The sequence below is a fragment of the Ictidomys tridecemlineatus genome, chromosome 5 (genome assembly GCF_052094955.1).
Source record: "Ictidomys tridecemlineatus isolate mIctTri1 chromosome 5, mIctTri1.hap1, whole genome shotgun sequence".
Lineage (NCBI taxonomy): Eukaryota > Metazoa > Chordata > Mammalia > Rodentia > Sciuridae > Ictidomys > Ictidomys tridecemlineatus.
The window spans coordinates 48984920-49000739 of NC_135481.1; the positions used below are offsets into that span (position 1 = coordinate 48984920).

The 15820-nt window shown below is 34.7% G+C and overlaps 1 protein-coding gene across 2 annotated transcripts in view; it reads right to left on the reverse strand.

The window, feature by feature from the left end:
- The window catches only part of Txndc16 (thioredoxin domain containing 16), a 96026-nt gene that overhangs the window by 37071 nt on the left and 43135 nt on the right, over window positions 1-15820 (reverse strand). For both annotated transcript variants that reach the window (XM_040274678.2, XM_005337978.5), the window contains exons 8-9: window positions 12882-12972; window positions 8733-8883 (exon numbers count right to left, since the gene is read on the reverse strand). In XM_040274678.2, the coding sequence (XP_040130612.2) occupies window positions 8733-8883; window positions 12882-12972 (242 nt within the window). The remainder of the gene's footprint in view (window positions 1-8732; window positions 8884-12881; window positions 12973-15820) is intronic.

Below are 15820 nucleotides of genomic sequence, written 5' to 3' on the forward strand. Positions count from 1 at the left end.
CTCAGCAAGACTGTTAAGAAACCATGAGCAGAACATCCAAGAAATATGGGATAACATAAAGAGACCAAACTTAAGAGTCATTGGGATACAGGAAGGTATAGAGGTCCAAACCAAAGGAATGAGCAATCTATTCAATGAAATAATACGAGAAAACTTCCCAGACTTGAAGAATGAGACAGAATCCAAAATCCTAGAAGCCTACAGGACGCCGAATGTGCAAAATCATAAGAGATCCACACCTAGACACATTATAATGAAGATGCCCAACATAAAGAATAAGGAGAGAATTTTTAAAACTACAAGAGAAAGGAAGCAGATTACATTTAGGGGTAAACCAATCAGGATAACAGCTGATCTCTCAACACAGACTTTGAAAGCTAGAAGATCCTGGAATAACATATTTCAAACACTGAAAGAAAATGGGTTCCAACCAAGAATTGTGTATCCAGCAAAATTAAGCTTCAGGATGGAAGATGAAATTAAAACCCTCCACGATAAACAAAAATTAAAAGAATTTACAGCTAGAAAACCATCTCTCCAAAAAATCCTCGGCAAAACATTTCAGGAAGATGAAATGGAAAATAACAATGAAAACCAACAGTGGGAGGTAGGACAGTAAAGGGGGGAAAATAATCAAAGAGGAAAACAAACCATGTTTAGTAACATAAATAAACAAATAGGGTTAGAAGAACAACCCATATCTCAATAATAACCCTAAATGTTAATGGCTTAAACTCACCAATTAAGAGACACAGGCTAGTTGAATGGATCACAAAACAAGATCCAACAATATGCAGCCTACAGGAGACGCATTTGATAGGAAAAGACATACATAGACTGAAGGTGAAAGGTTGGGAAAAATCATATCACCCATATGGACTTCGGAAACAAGCAGGAGTGTCCATACTCATATCAAATAAAATAGATTTCAAGCCAAAGTTAATCAAAAGGGATAAAGAGGGACACTACATACTGCTCAAGGGAACCATACACCAACAAGACATAACAATCATAAATATATATGCCCCAGACAATGGTGCAGCTATGTTCATCAAACAAACTCTTCTCAAGTTCAAGAGTCTAATAGACTACCATACAATAATCATGGGAGACTTCAACACACCTCTCTCACCACTGGACAGATCTTCCAAACAAAAGTTGAATAAGGAAACTATAGAACTCAATAACACAATTAATAACCTAGACTTAATTGACATGTATAGAATATACCACCCAACATCAAGCAGTTACACTTTTTTCTCAGCAGCACATGGATCCTTCTCAAAAATAGATCATATATTGTCAACTCTTAGACAATATAAAGGAGTAGAGATAATACCATGCATCTTATCTGATCATAATGGAATGAAACTGAAAATCAACGATAAAAGAAGGAAGGAAAAATCATGCATCACTTGGAGAATGAACAATAGGTTACTGAATGATCAATGGGTTATAGAAGACATCAAGGAGGAAATTAAAAAATTCTTAGAGATAAATGAAAACACAGACACAACATATCAGAATCTATGGGACACACTGAAAGCAGTTCTAAGAGGAAAATTCATTGCTTGGAGTTCATTCCTTAAAAAAAGAAAAAAACCAACAAATAAATGATCTCATACTTCATCTCAAAATCCTAGAAAAAGAAGAGCAAAACAACAGCAAAAGAAGTAGAAGGCAAGAAATAATTAAAATCAGAGCTGAAAATAATGAAATTGAAACAAAAGAAACAATTGAAAAAATTGACAAAACTAAAAGTTGGTTCTTTGAAAAAATAAATAAGATCGACAGACCCTTAGCCATGCTAACGAAGAGAAGAAGAGAGAGAACTCAAATTACTAGCATATGGGATGAAAAAGGCAATATCACAACAGACACTTCAGAAATACAGAAGATAATCAGAAATTATTTTGAATCCGTATACTCCAATAAGATAGAAGAGAGTGAAGGCATCAATAAATTTCTTAAGCCATATGATCTGCCCAGATTAAGTCAGGAGGATATAGACAACGTAAACAGACTAATATCAATGGAGGAAATAGAAGAAACCATCAAAAGACTACCAACTAAGAAAAGCCCAGGACTGGATGGGTATACAGCAGATTTTACAAAACCTTTAAAGAGGAACTAATACCAATATTTTTCAAGCTACTTCAGGAAATAGAAAAAGAGGGAGAACTTCCAAACTCATTCTACAAGGCCAACATCACCCTGATTCCTAAACCAAACAGAGACACTTCAAAGAAAGAAAACTACAGACCAATATCTCTAATGAAACTGGATGCAAAAATCCTCAATAAAATTCTGGCGAATCGGATACAAAAACATATCAAAAAAATTGTGCACCATGATCAAGTAGGATTCATCCCTGGGATGCAAGGATGGTTCAATATACGGAAATCAATAAATGTTATTCACCACATCAATAGACTTAAAAATAAGAACCATATGATCATCTTCATAGATGCAGAAAAAGCATTCGACAAAGTACAGCATCCCTTTATGTTCAAAACTCTCGAAAAACTAGGGATAACAGGAACATACCTCAACATTGTAAAAGCAATCTATGCAAAGCCTCAGGCTAGCATCATTCTGAATGGAGAAAAATTGAAGGCATTCCCTCTAAAATCTGGAATCTCACCACTTCTGTTCAACATAGTTCTTGAAACACTGGCCAGAGCAATTAGACGAAAGAAATTAAAGGCATAAAAATAGGAAAAGAAGAACTTAAATTATCACTATTTGCAAATGACATGATTCTATACCTAGAAGACCCAAAAGGGTCTACAAAAAAACTACTAGAACTAATAAATGAATTCAGCAAAGTGGCAGGATATAAAATCAACACACATAAATCAAAGGCATTCCTGTATATCAGCGACAAAACTTCTGAAATGGAAATGAGAAAAAACACTCCATTCACAATATCCTCAAAAAAAAAAAATACTTGGGAATCAACCTAACAAAAGAGGTGAAAGATTTACACAATGAAAACTACAGAACCCTAAATAGAGAAGTACAAGAAGATCTTAGAAGATGGAAAAATATACCCTGTTCATGGATAGGCAGAACTAACATCATCAAAATGGCGATATTACCAAAAGTTCTCTATAGGTTTAATGCAATGCCAATCAAAATCCCAATGGCATTTCTTGTAGAAATAGAGAAAGCAATCATGAAATTCATATGGAAAAATAAAAGACCCAGAATAGCAAAAACAATGCTAAGCAGGAAGTGTGAATCAGGTGGTATAGTGATACCAGACTTCAAACTATACTACAGAGCAATAGTAACAAAAACAGCATGGTACTGGTACCAAAACAGGCGGATGGACCAATGGTACAAAATAGAGGACACAGAAACCAACCCACAAAACTACAACTTTCTTATATTTGATAAAGGGGCTAAAAGCATGCAATGGAGGAAGGATAACATCTTCAACAAATGGTGCTGGGAAAACTGGAAATCCATATGCAACAAAATGAAACTGAATCCCTTTCTCTCACCATGCACAAAAGTTAACTCAAAATGGATCAAGGAGCTTGATATCAAATCAGAGAGACAGCATCTGATAGAAGAAAAAGTTGGCTACGACCTACATATTGTGGGGTGGGGCTCCAAATTCCTCAATAGGACACCCATAGCACAAGAGTTAATATCTAGAATCAACAAATGGGACTTACTCAAACTAAAAAGTTTTTTCTCAGCAAAAGAAACAATAAGAGAGGTAAATAGGGAGCCTACATCATAGGAACAAATATTTACTCCTCACACTTCAGATAGAGCCCTAATATCCAGAGTATACAAAGAACTCAAAAAATTGGACAATAAGATAACAAATAACCCAATCAACAAATGGGCCAAGGACCTGAACAGACACTTCTCAGAGGAGGATATACAATCAATCAACAAGTATATGAAAAAATGCTCACCATCTCTAGCAGTCAGAGAAATGCAAATCAAAACCACCCTAAGATACCATCTCACTCCAGTAAGATTGGCAGCCATTATGAAGTCAAACAACAAGTGCTGTTGAGGATGTGGGGAAAAGGGTACACTTGTACATTGTTGGTGGGACTGCAAATTGGTGTAGCCAATTTGGAAAGCAGTATGGAGATTTCTTGGAAAGCTGGGAATGGAACCACCATTTGACCCAGCTATTCCTCTTCTGGGTCTATTCCCTAAAGACCTAAAAAGAGCATGCTACAGGGACGCTGCTACATCGATGTTCATAGCAGCACAATTCACAATAGCAAGACTGTGGAAGCAACCTAGATGCCCTTCAATAGACGAATGGATAAAAAAATGTGGCATTTATACACAATGGAGTATTACTCTGCATTAAAAAATGACAAAATCATAGAATTTGGAAGGAAATGGATGGCATTAGAGCAGATTATGCTAAGTGAAGCTAGCCAATCCCTAAAAAACAAATGCCAAATGTCTTCTTTGATATAAGGAGAGTAACTAAGAACAGAGTAGGGAAGAAGAGCATGAGAAGAAGACTAACATTAAACAGGGATGAGAGATGGGAGGGAAAGGGAGAGAGAAGGGAAATTGCATGGAAATGGAAGGAGACCCTCAGGGTTATACAAAATTACACACAAGAGGAAGTGAGGGGAAAGGGGGAAATAATACAAGGGGGAGAAATGAATTACAGTAGATGGGGTAGAGAGAGAAGAGGGGAGGGGAGGGGAGGGGAGGGGGGATAGTAGAAGATAGGAAAGGCAGCAGAATACAACAGACATGAGTATGGCAATATGTAAATCAATGGAAGTGTAACTGATGTGATTCTGCAATCTGTATACGGGGTAAAAATGGGAGTTCATAACCCACTTGAATCAAAGTGTGAAATATGATATATCAAGAACTATGTAATGTTTTGAACAACCAACAATTAAAAAAAACTGTACACTGCTATATTAGTTCTTAAAAAACAGAAGCTAGATGAATAAACCATTACAGGATCCTTCTAGTTTCCTACATAAATAAATAGGTTTAATTTAATTCAAATGTCTTAGATATACATGAAACAAATAGCTATCTCAATACACAAACAAAAAATAAAGTAAAATTTTCATAAAAACCATTATATAAGTATGCTTACTGCATCATTATTACACGTGTGTGTGTGTGTGTGTGTGTGTGTAAAATATATTTATTTATTTATAAAAACTTAGCTTTTTTTTTTTTTTTTGGTACCAAGGATTGAACTCAGGGCCACTGGACTGAGCTACATACCCAGCCCAATTTTGTATTTTATTTAGAGACAGGGTCTCATTGAGTTGTTTACCATATCGCTTTTGCCGAGTCTGGCTCTGAAATCCCAATCATCCTGCCTCAGCCACTGGGATTATAAGTGTGTGCCAACTGCACCCAGCAAACTTAGTTATATTTAACAGTGTACCAGAAATGCATACTTGAAGATTCTCCTTAGGATTCAGATAACAGTCATCCTTATATCTACCAACTACAAAATGAGTCCCCCATAAAGAAAGCCATTAGCATTCCAAAATATCCTTAGTTTTAACCAAATGAAAAATAACTGAACTATTTTCCCATGTCTATCCATTGTTGGGAACCTTAAGAATACGTTTAGAGTAATTTCATGTATGGCAGAATCTTAATTTATTTGAAATTGAAACCCACATAAAAATTCTATACTCAATGTTTATTTTCAGTTTAACAGCATTAAAATAACATGAAAATAAAACAGTTGTGTTAGATCTAAAATAACTGTTTAAGTACTCTATCATAAAAAAGATGGACACATATACAAAAAAAACTGTACCAATTTTCCTATGCTCAGAAGTGAAATATGAATTCCTTTTATTGCAATGATTATACATTAGACACATAAAACAGTTTACAAAAAGTCCGAATCATACTTTATATTCTCATTGGTTTATAAACAAGCTTAATGTAAACATACCAAATTCTTTCAGTCCTTAATCTATAAACCCAGGTTAGTTTGTAAAGCCTCTCACTAAGTAAAAAAAAACTAACCATAACTGGACTTGAAGACTTGCATATGGATTGATGTGGAAGATAATGGAGGAGGGATGGTTAAGAATGATGTGAGTGGAGAATGAGCATCAGTGCAAACAGTGGCTGGAGCAGGGTCACCTACATTACACAATTCCAGGAAGTACCATTTCCACTGTGTTTTATAAAATGCATAGTTCAAGAGCTATCATTCACAAGAGAATAATAAATAGGGACCTTAAAATTTTTGCTATGCCATGCTTTCAAACACAGCAATGCTTAATTGAATTGGAAGTCATTATGAAGTCTCCAGAGTTTTAGCTTTTTAAGTGCAAAACTCATATTACATAATTCCTGATAAGTATTATAGAGTGAAATGAAATCAAAGAATCTCATTCTTCTGAATCTATCTACAACAAAAAACAAATAGTTTCAAAGCACAGCAAAAGAAAATTCATAAGCAACAACTTAAGGAAAGGGGCACAACTTCAAGCCAGAATGTTGAGGCAAACAAAAACAAACCAGAAGAGTTTTAGGAAACTTGATACAAGTCAAAATCCTGCCTGTTACTGGTATATAGACAAAATTCTGAGAGTACTTAATAATACCTATTTGAAGAGAAGAAAATGAGGCTGAAAAAAAATTAGTAAATAACTGTACAGTGAACTATCCCCTCCTTCAAAAGAGACAACAAAACATCCAAATTTAGAGGATGTTCTTCTCATGGAAAGATACATGTCCCCTCCCTTACAAAAGGAAATGGAAAAGATTGATAAACTACATTTTTTTTTGTACTGGGAATTTAACCCAGGGGTACTTAACCACTGAGCCACATCCTCTTTTTTCATTTTATTAGAGATACAGTCTCACTGAGTTGGGCCTCACTTTAGTCCCTTTTTTCATTTTATTAGAGATATGGTCTCACTGAGTTGGGCTCACTAAGTTGCTGAGGCTGGCTTTGAACTTCCAATCCTCCTGCCTCAGCCTCCTATATTCTTAAATATAAGAATAAATATATTCTTATATTTAAGAATATAGTTTATCACCAAACCAGGTGATAAACTATATTCTTAAAAAGAAAAAAAAATTCCTTGTAACCAAACTCCAACCAAATAAAAAGTTACTTAAAATTTAAAAACTAAGGAATCAAGCCAATAAAATTGTGCCTGGCAAGCTCTGAATCTACTTAAATCCAGAAGCAAGGCTTTTTAAAAAGTGGGAATTGTGGTTATAAAACAGTAAAAATATTATGGACCTTAATAGTGTAAAAATAATACCAGGGAAAAAATCAGAGAGGTAGGAGGAACAGATGAAAATAAGTATATGAAGATAATTTTCTCATCTTTCAAAGCTAAGTCAATTCTAGGTAAAATGGAAACTACGTTTTTTTAAAAATATTTTTAGTTGTAGATGAATACAATACCTTTATTTTATTTATTTATTTTTATGTTGTGCTAAGGATCAAACACAGTGCCCCAAACATGCTAGGCAAGTGCTCTACCTGTGAGCTACAACCCCAGCCCCCTCAGTTTTTTTTAAATGATTGATAATTTCTTACTGTTTTCCATAGCCATTTTCAATACCTCAGACAATACTTTCTAAAGAACAACAAACATTTTTCAAAAGTTCCAAAATCACTCTCTTGTTTCACAACACTTTTTTTTCTTCAATTAAACTCAAGTAAGATTAACTATAATTCTTCTTACTATTGGTGTTATGGTTTAGATATAGGTATTTCACAAAATATCATGTGTGAGACAATGCAAGAAAGTTTAAAAGTAAAATGATTGGGTTATGACAGCCTTCAACCAAAGAGTGAATTAACTGTATTAAAATGTAGTTTATCAATCTTTTCCATTTCCTAAGAGTGATCGGGATTAACTGAGTGGTAAATGAAAGCAGGTAGGGTATGGGTGGAGTAGGTGGGTTACTGGGGTTTTATATTTTGTCATGGAGAGGGGAGAGAGCTCTCAGCAGCAAAAAAAGTTGACTAAAACAATAGGGTGGTACTCAATATGATATATCCATTAATCCACTCAATCTTCTATCTGTACTTATGGGTGCAGAGATAACTAGTGTGATAGCCATCTAACAATTACTGAGTGATGCGACTGGGTAACTTCTTATGAATTTTTCTTTATACTTTGCAGTGCTGTTTGGATTATTTATAATACACACGCACATTCTATTTTTCTAAAAAAAAAATGTACTGAGTAAGTTCTACTGAAGGTTTTTCATGCACTCAGGAAAACACTTTAACATTTCAGAGAGAAAAGTTTTTTGCTTGCCATCGCCTAGTGAATCTGTATATAACATTAATTGAGGAATGTTATGCTAAGAAAAGTGGGGCACCAGAAATCCTATGGTTCCAATATTTACCAACTTTTTAAGCAACAATCAAAGGATTCTCAAAAAATTTATTTTCTTAAAAGAATGTGGTCTTTTTGATCTGTGAACAGCCACCAAGTCCCAGAGCCATAATTACTACTATAGAATATTTCACTTATCCATTGTTGTATTTGGGTTTCAATGGAATAGAAATCATAACATCAAAACATTGTTTTAATAATAGTCTACCTTCTATTCTAACTTTAATAAGGAACTACTCACAAATCTCATGAAATGAAAGGAATATGCCCAAAGTAAGAAAAAAAAAGTTCATCTAAGTAAAACACATAGCTGTGAATCAAAATTTAATAAATTTTGAGTGCAAATTATCTACTATATTAAAGTAAAACACATACCAACAGGGGTGCTTTCATTGTCTTAACAAACAGATGAATGTTCAGTGTCGTCAATGATTGTTCCATTCGTGTTCTTCTACATTGCTGTGTCAAGTCTGAGACTAGATTACAATGAAAAAAGTAGAGATGTGCAAGTTCTATATTCTCAGAGCTGCAAATTAAAAATTAGGAACATTCACTTAATGAAGTTCAATGTTTGATCCTATCAACAAAAAAGATATGACAACAAATTTCTTCAAGTCTCATACTTTTGAGTTACTGACTCAGTAGAAGCCTAAATGAGTATAACATTAAAATAAAATAAAATGAACTTGGTCAAAAAAAAAGAAGAAAAGTATATTAAATAAATTAATCTTAATGTCTGAATGAACCACATGAGTTGTATAGGCAATTTTCTCCCTGAGTTCTTTCACAAGGTGGCTCTACTTTCTAGACAGGCCTACATAATTTTGTTTCAATAAAAGGCTGGCCCCTTGTGGACAATGAGATTATTTTCAAATATTAATACTTTACTAGAACTATATTAAATGAAGCTTTTTAACACAAATTTTCTAGGTATAATTTAAATCCAAAGTGTTTGGAATAAACTTTAGCCAAAACATGCCTTCAAATAGAAACCACGTGAGAGTTGGTAGGCATTTGTGAGTTTACACCTGAAATATTACAAAACTTGGCAATGGCTTATAATTTGAGTTTTGGTATTCCTTTCAGTATGAGAATTTAAAAAGATACTTATAGTGGTGATAAGGCCTGCCAAAATTAAAATAGCATTTTAAAAATCTCCATATGGCATTAGTAGGGTTTGGCAAAATACTACAAAATCTTATTTTTAAAATGTTATTTTAATTCTTGAGACATGCTTAAACTGAGTGTTCAAGGTTCACTAATTTCAAATTTAATTACTAAGTAATTTATAATAGAATCAATGATTAGAGAAGCAACACTTAAAGACTTAGTTAATGCCTACTGTGTGTTTGACCTATGCTAAACACTAAAGTTAAAGATTAATAAGATAATTCAAATCCTCAAACTGATTAAACCAAAGGAAACAATTAAGTAAAATAATCAAAATGTACTTTATAAGTATTATAATATACAAAATGCAGAACAGAACAAAGAAATATTTCATTCTGCCTCAAGTTGGGAAGAAGAAGAAAGGAAGATCATAGCACTTAGAAAGGGAGAGAATGGCTTCTTCAAGAAAACAGATCATCTGGACATTTCAAATACAAGGAAACATATAGGTAAAGCTCAATAACCTCTTGAATAGTCACATAATGGGGGAAGGGAAGTGTTAAGTACAGAAGTTAAGGTTGGGTTCATATCTTTACCTCTGAACAACAAAATCTTGGAAAGTTATTTAATCGGGGATTATTTGATTTCAGATAACAGAAACCAAAAAGGAGAGAACTTTTTGGAAGTTTAAAGGGTTATTCCACAAAATACAAAACAAAAAGGACTTAAAACCAGCATGATACAGTGATGCAGCCACATCAATATTTATAGTAGCACAATTCAAAAATAGGTAAGCTATGGAGCCAACCTGGTACCCTTCAACAGATGAATGGATAAAGAAATTATGATATACATATACAATGAAATATTACTCAGCCATAAAGAAGAGTGACTTTATGACATTTACTAGTAAATGGGTGCATCTGGAGACTATCAAACTAAGAGAAATAAGCCAATCCCAAAAAAATCAAAGGTCAAGTGTTTTCAATGATATGTGGAAGCTAAACCACAATAAAGAAGAGGAGGGGAAGTAAAGCAATAGATTAGACAAAGGGGAATAAGGGGAAGGGAGTGGGGATAGGAATAGGAAAAACAGTGGAATGAATCTGACATAATTTTCCTATGTACATATATGAATACACCAAAGTGAATCCCACCATCATGTATATCCACAAGAATGGGGTCCTAATTAGAATTAGATATAAACTATGCATGTATCACTTTATCAAAATGGATTATGCTGTCAAGTATAACTAAAAATAATCAATTAAATGTTAAAATTAAAATTTAAAAAATTTAAAATGAGTGGATCTAAAAATGGTAGAGAAAAATATAAAACCCAAGTACTAAGAGTTCAGGGACCTTCATTTTGCCAATAACACTTCAGCTCCCAACTCACTTTGCGAAGACACCCCTCAGTTTTCCTATAATTGAGCAAAACATTCCTGTGTAGGACTATTACCATGTATACTTCCATGTTCCTGAGAGAGGGGATCTCATTTGTTCAGGCAAGCCAGTGGACTGGATGCTGCTAGATCAGCCCTCCCATCACCTTGTTTAGGTGACTGTGATGTGTATAGATGGGGTAGCGGCAATACCCTTTTTGGTCTATTCTTAAGGAAGCAATGGCAAGGTAGCAGAAAGTACTGGTGACTCTATGGCATGCTATCTTTTTACTGTCCATCTATATACCTTTAACTTGTCTTTCAAACACATTCAGGTCCAACATGATACAGCAATATACCAGTCTTAAGCACTTTTTTAGCCCAGAAACTGGAATAATGACTGCCTAGCACAAAGAAGGCATTCAATAACTATTTTTTGAATAAAAGAAAAAACAAATGTAAAAAATAATGCATCCACTGCACCCTCATTAGGAGAAAACTCAGTCATAGTCAACTACTTCATCCAGAAATGATGTCACAGGTTCACTATACTTAGAATCCACAGTCCTTCCCTGTCACATCACCTACAGGTATGTTACCTCAACATCTTGTTATTCATGAAGAAATAATAATTCAAACATCCCCAACAGATCCTATACCCAAAAATAAATGAAAACAGGATGATGGTATTTTCAATTTTAAAAATGGGGAAAATCAAAACACCTTCTACAAGGAAGGGAAAGAATATGAATCTCGCTGAACAAGATGTGTAAGGTAAATAACAGAACCCGTACCTTGCCAATGAATAACCACCATGTTACTGTTTTTATAATTATACATTTCCTGAAAAATTAGAAGCTGGTAACACAGACTAACCCTCAGAGAAACTGTGGGGGCTAGCATGAATCACCATAGGAATCGGAATATCAAGCCTTCCCCCATTCCAGGATGGGAAAACTGGCAGTCTACACTGGGTGTAGCAAAGTGGCTGGCAGAACTACTGCTTACTGTGTTATCTTGCTCTTCAGTGACTACTTATAGTGTGGCCTTGTGGTACTGTCTGTCAGTATAATTATCAAGGTGTTAGAAAGGTAATTCTCATACAAACAAAGTATGCATCAGTTTTAAGTCATTAAAACAGGAAACAGAATCACAGTTCAGCAAGGAGAGACTAATGGGAAAAATGGGAAAAGGAATACAGGTTTATGTAATAACAGAGCAATAAAAGCACAATTTCTTTATAGGAACTTTCTTCTTCACCAACTTTCTTTCCTCCCTTCCCCCACCAATCATTTTACTCTATCAGTTTTCTATGCACTAACCACTAAATTTACAGTTATAAAATGGGCTTTAAACAATTGTGTGTATCAAACAGCTACAATTTTCTGAGAGGTCAGCAAAGGGGCTCATTAAAACTCACATGGCATTAAAAGGTCCCTCACCATTTTGCCTTACTTTAGATTAATTTTCCTGAAGAGCATTTTAAAGCCAACTTAGTCTTTAAAATGCACTGGTTATTACTTGTATTCTTAAGTAATAAAGGAAAGAAAAACTTTAACCCTAGAATGCCCAACCAAAAACACTGAAAAGTTGGCTTCTATCTAGAATTGTAAGCTAGAAACTAGACAAAGATAAAAATTCAGACATCTGTTGAAAATCTGTACTTAAATACATTTAGGATTGTCATAACAAAGTAAGCTGCTATTTTGCCCCCCATCTGATCACTGGGGGAGATCTGTTCCTAAAGTACTCTACTTGGCCATGGATCCTATAAGATGCCATCTAGTGCCTTATTTATACTGTTCTTGATCACCTTAGTCTAACATTACTTCTGTATAACTTCACACTGTGGTACAGCAAATGAAACTAATGAAGGGTGTTTCAAGTTTCACTTATCTGTTCACATCTGCTTATGATTCCTTGAGATAAACCCATGCTACAAGCACATGATGGAAATGCTGGCTAATAAATGAAATAAATGAATAAACAACAAATAACAAAATTGTTGAAATATATCTCTTATACATACCCAATACTTTCCAAAACGGCCATTTCTGTAGTTAAGACAAATTGATATGTGGTCCCATACACAAAGGCAGCTTCCATGACGGCTCTGTGCTCTGAAGAGGAGGAAGAGAGTTGGGAGGGAGAAGGAGTAAATGTGACTCTGTAAACCTCTGTTCTGAACATTACCCCATACTCTTCTATTTCCTATTATATTTAAAGAAAGGTTTTTGCAGAATTCCAGTTAGGAAAATGTAAGCAGGCAAAGAAGTTATAAAAAGTCTATTCTATGATTAACAAAATCATGTTATCTCTCTCTCACACACACACACACAAACACACACACACAAACACACACACACACACACACACACATATATAAATGTACCAAAGGGAATTTCACCTTTATGTATATGTAGAAATTACCCATCAAAAATAAATAAAGGCATGAAAGGAAGATCAGTAGAATAGAGGAGGGAGAATAGGGGAACAGGGAATGAAATCAAATTCCTTACATATATGATTTTGTCAAAATGAACCCAAATACTATGTATAATTACAATTATCTAATGAAAGCATATTCTACTCAAGGTAAAAGAAGAATTAAGAGTAAGTGGAAAATGAGTTATACTTCAGAGTGTAACAAATTTGTCATATTTCTCCCTAATAGGAAGACAACAGGAATCCACAATTTTCATGTTATATTTTATATATGTATTTGTCTACTATTTTTTAGCAAACACACTATTGAAGAGAATGAAGCATATTAAGAAAAACAACCATTACCCAAACCTGTATTCCATTTCTACTCCCCAAGAGACATCCATTTTCAATTCTTTCACTATTTCTTTTGTTATTTATCTTCAAGTCTCTAAATGCATTCTACACTCTTATTTTCTAATACATATACATCCTCACATAAAATATACACAAATAGGTAGACAGACATCAAACTTTACTATTACTTATTGACTTCCCACTACAGAAGATAATAAATTAGATCTCTTTTCTGAAACCCATACTTCCCATCTGTACATACTTCCCATCCCCTCAACCCTTCTAATATAGTTCTAATTTTTTAAGAGAGAGAGAGAGAATTTTTTAATATTTATTTTTCATTTTTCAGCTGACACAACATCTTTATTTTATTTGTATGTGGTGCTGAGGATCGAACCCAGCGTCCCGCACATGCCAGGTGAGCGTGCTACCGCTTGAGCCACATCCCCAGCCCCAATATAGTTCTAATTTTTATTAGATCAATATTCAGACTTGTGTTGTTATGACTAAGTATTATTTACAGATGAATCACACAGGACAGAATGACCATCTTTTTCCTTTTTGAACAACTTTAATTTTAACTACCTTTATACAATTTTTTATTTAAATTTCTTCCTAAACTCTTCCATAATTATCTATCCTTCTCAAGTCTTCAAATGTATCAGGTATACTATCAACTCCATTATCTTAAAGACATTTCTAAAGAGCCTTCTGATTTGCTCCACTATGGAGTATTGCTAGTTGGCCTGCTAGATGACTGTCTTTCTGGGAATTCATTCTTTCAATTCTTCCCTCTCCTCCCCTCCCCTCTCACCCACCCCTCCCTACCTTGTGTTGGGTCCTTTGCTCTGCTATTCATAACTTTTTTATTATTATACCTTATTCCAACTCTCTAGCACCTTCCTGTGAGAGGATATATAAAATACACATTTTTGTCAACCTGCATTTCTGAAAGCATCTTGATTATACTTTCACAACTAACTACAGTTGGCTGGATGTAGAACTCTCAGGTTATTTCTCCTGAGAATCTTAAAAATGTTGTTCCATTTTCTTCCATTTCCAACACTACAAACAAGAGTTTCTATGCCATTTCAATTCCGGATCCTTTAATTGCAAACTCGTTTTTCCCCCCCCTCTGGAAGACTTTAGAATAGTTCCCCACTACTCTTAATTTCTGTAATTTCAAAATGAGATACCTTGAAGTGTCTCTGTTGTCATCCCTTGTGCTAAGACTTGAAAGCCCTTCCAACTTAAAAGCTCAAACAATTCAGTTCTGGGAAATTTTCTTGAAGCATTTCCTTGATGATTCCCCCCTTTTTGTATATTGTTTTCCCATTTCTCCTCATTATCATTCCCAAGCAGTTATATTCTCCTTTCACACTTAATCTCCTAGTACTTGCAACAGATTATTCCACTGACCCCACTCGCTACCTTGTGAGCATCATCTACCACCCAGCCAGGATCACTCCCCCTCATTCATGAGGAATTGAGCTTCTGTCATACTGTCATGCTCTCCTGTACTACTACTGTCATAATCCTTGGTGCAAACCACATAGATGATCATTCCAAAATCCAAGCCTCTCAGTTCTTGACCTTCTAAAAAAATTTTTTTTAAATACATGACAGTAGAACCCAGTTTGACATATCATACAAACATAGAGTATAACTTCCCATTCTTATGCTTGTATATAACGTGGAGTTGCACTGGCTGTGTATTCATATAAAAACCCAGGAAAGTTACGTCTGATTCATCCTACTGTCTTTCCCTTTCCCAGCCTCCCTCCCTTCCCTCAATTCTCCCTGACCAATCTGATGAACCTCCACTCCTCCCTACCTCCAACATATTGTGAGTCAACATTCTCATATCAGAGAGAACATTCAGACTTTGATTTTGGGGGATTGGCTTATTTCACTTAGCATGATATTCTTCATTTCCATCCATCTACCTGCAAATGCCATTAACTTCTCTCTTCTTCAAGGCTGAGTAATACTCCATTGTATATATGTACCACATTTTCTTTATCCACTCATATGTTGAAGGGCACCTAGGTTGGCTCCATAGCTTAGCTATTGTAAATTCAGCTGCTATGAACATGGATGTGGCCATGTCACTAAAGTATGCTGATTTTCAGTCTTTTTGGTATATACTGAGGAGTGGGATAACTGATTCAAATTGTGGTTCCATTT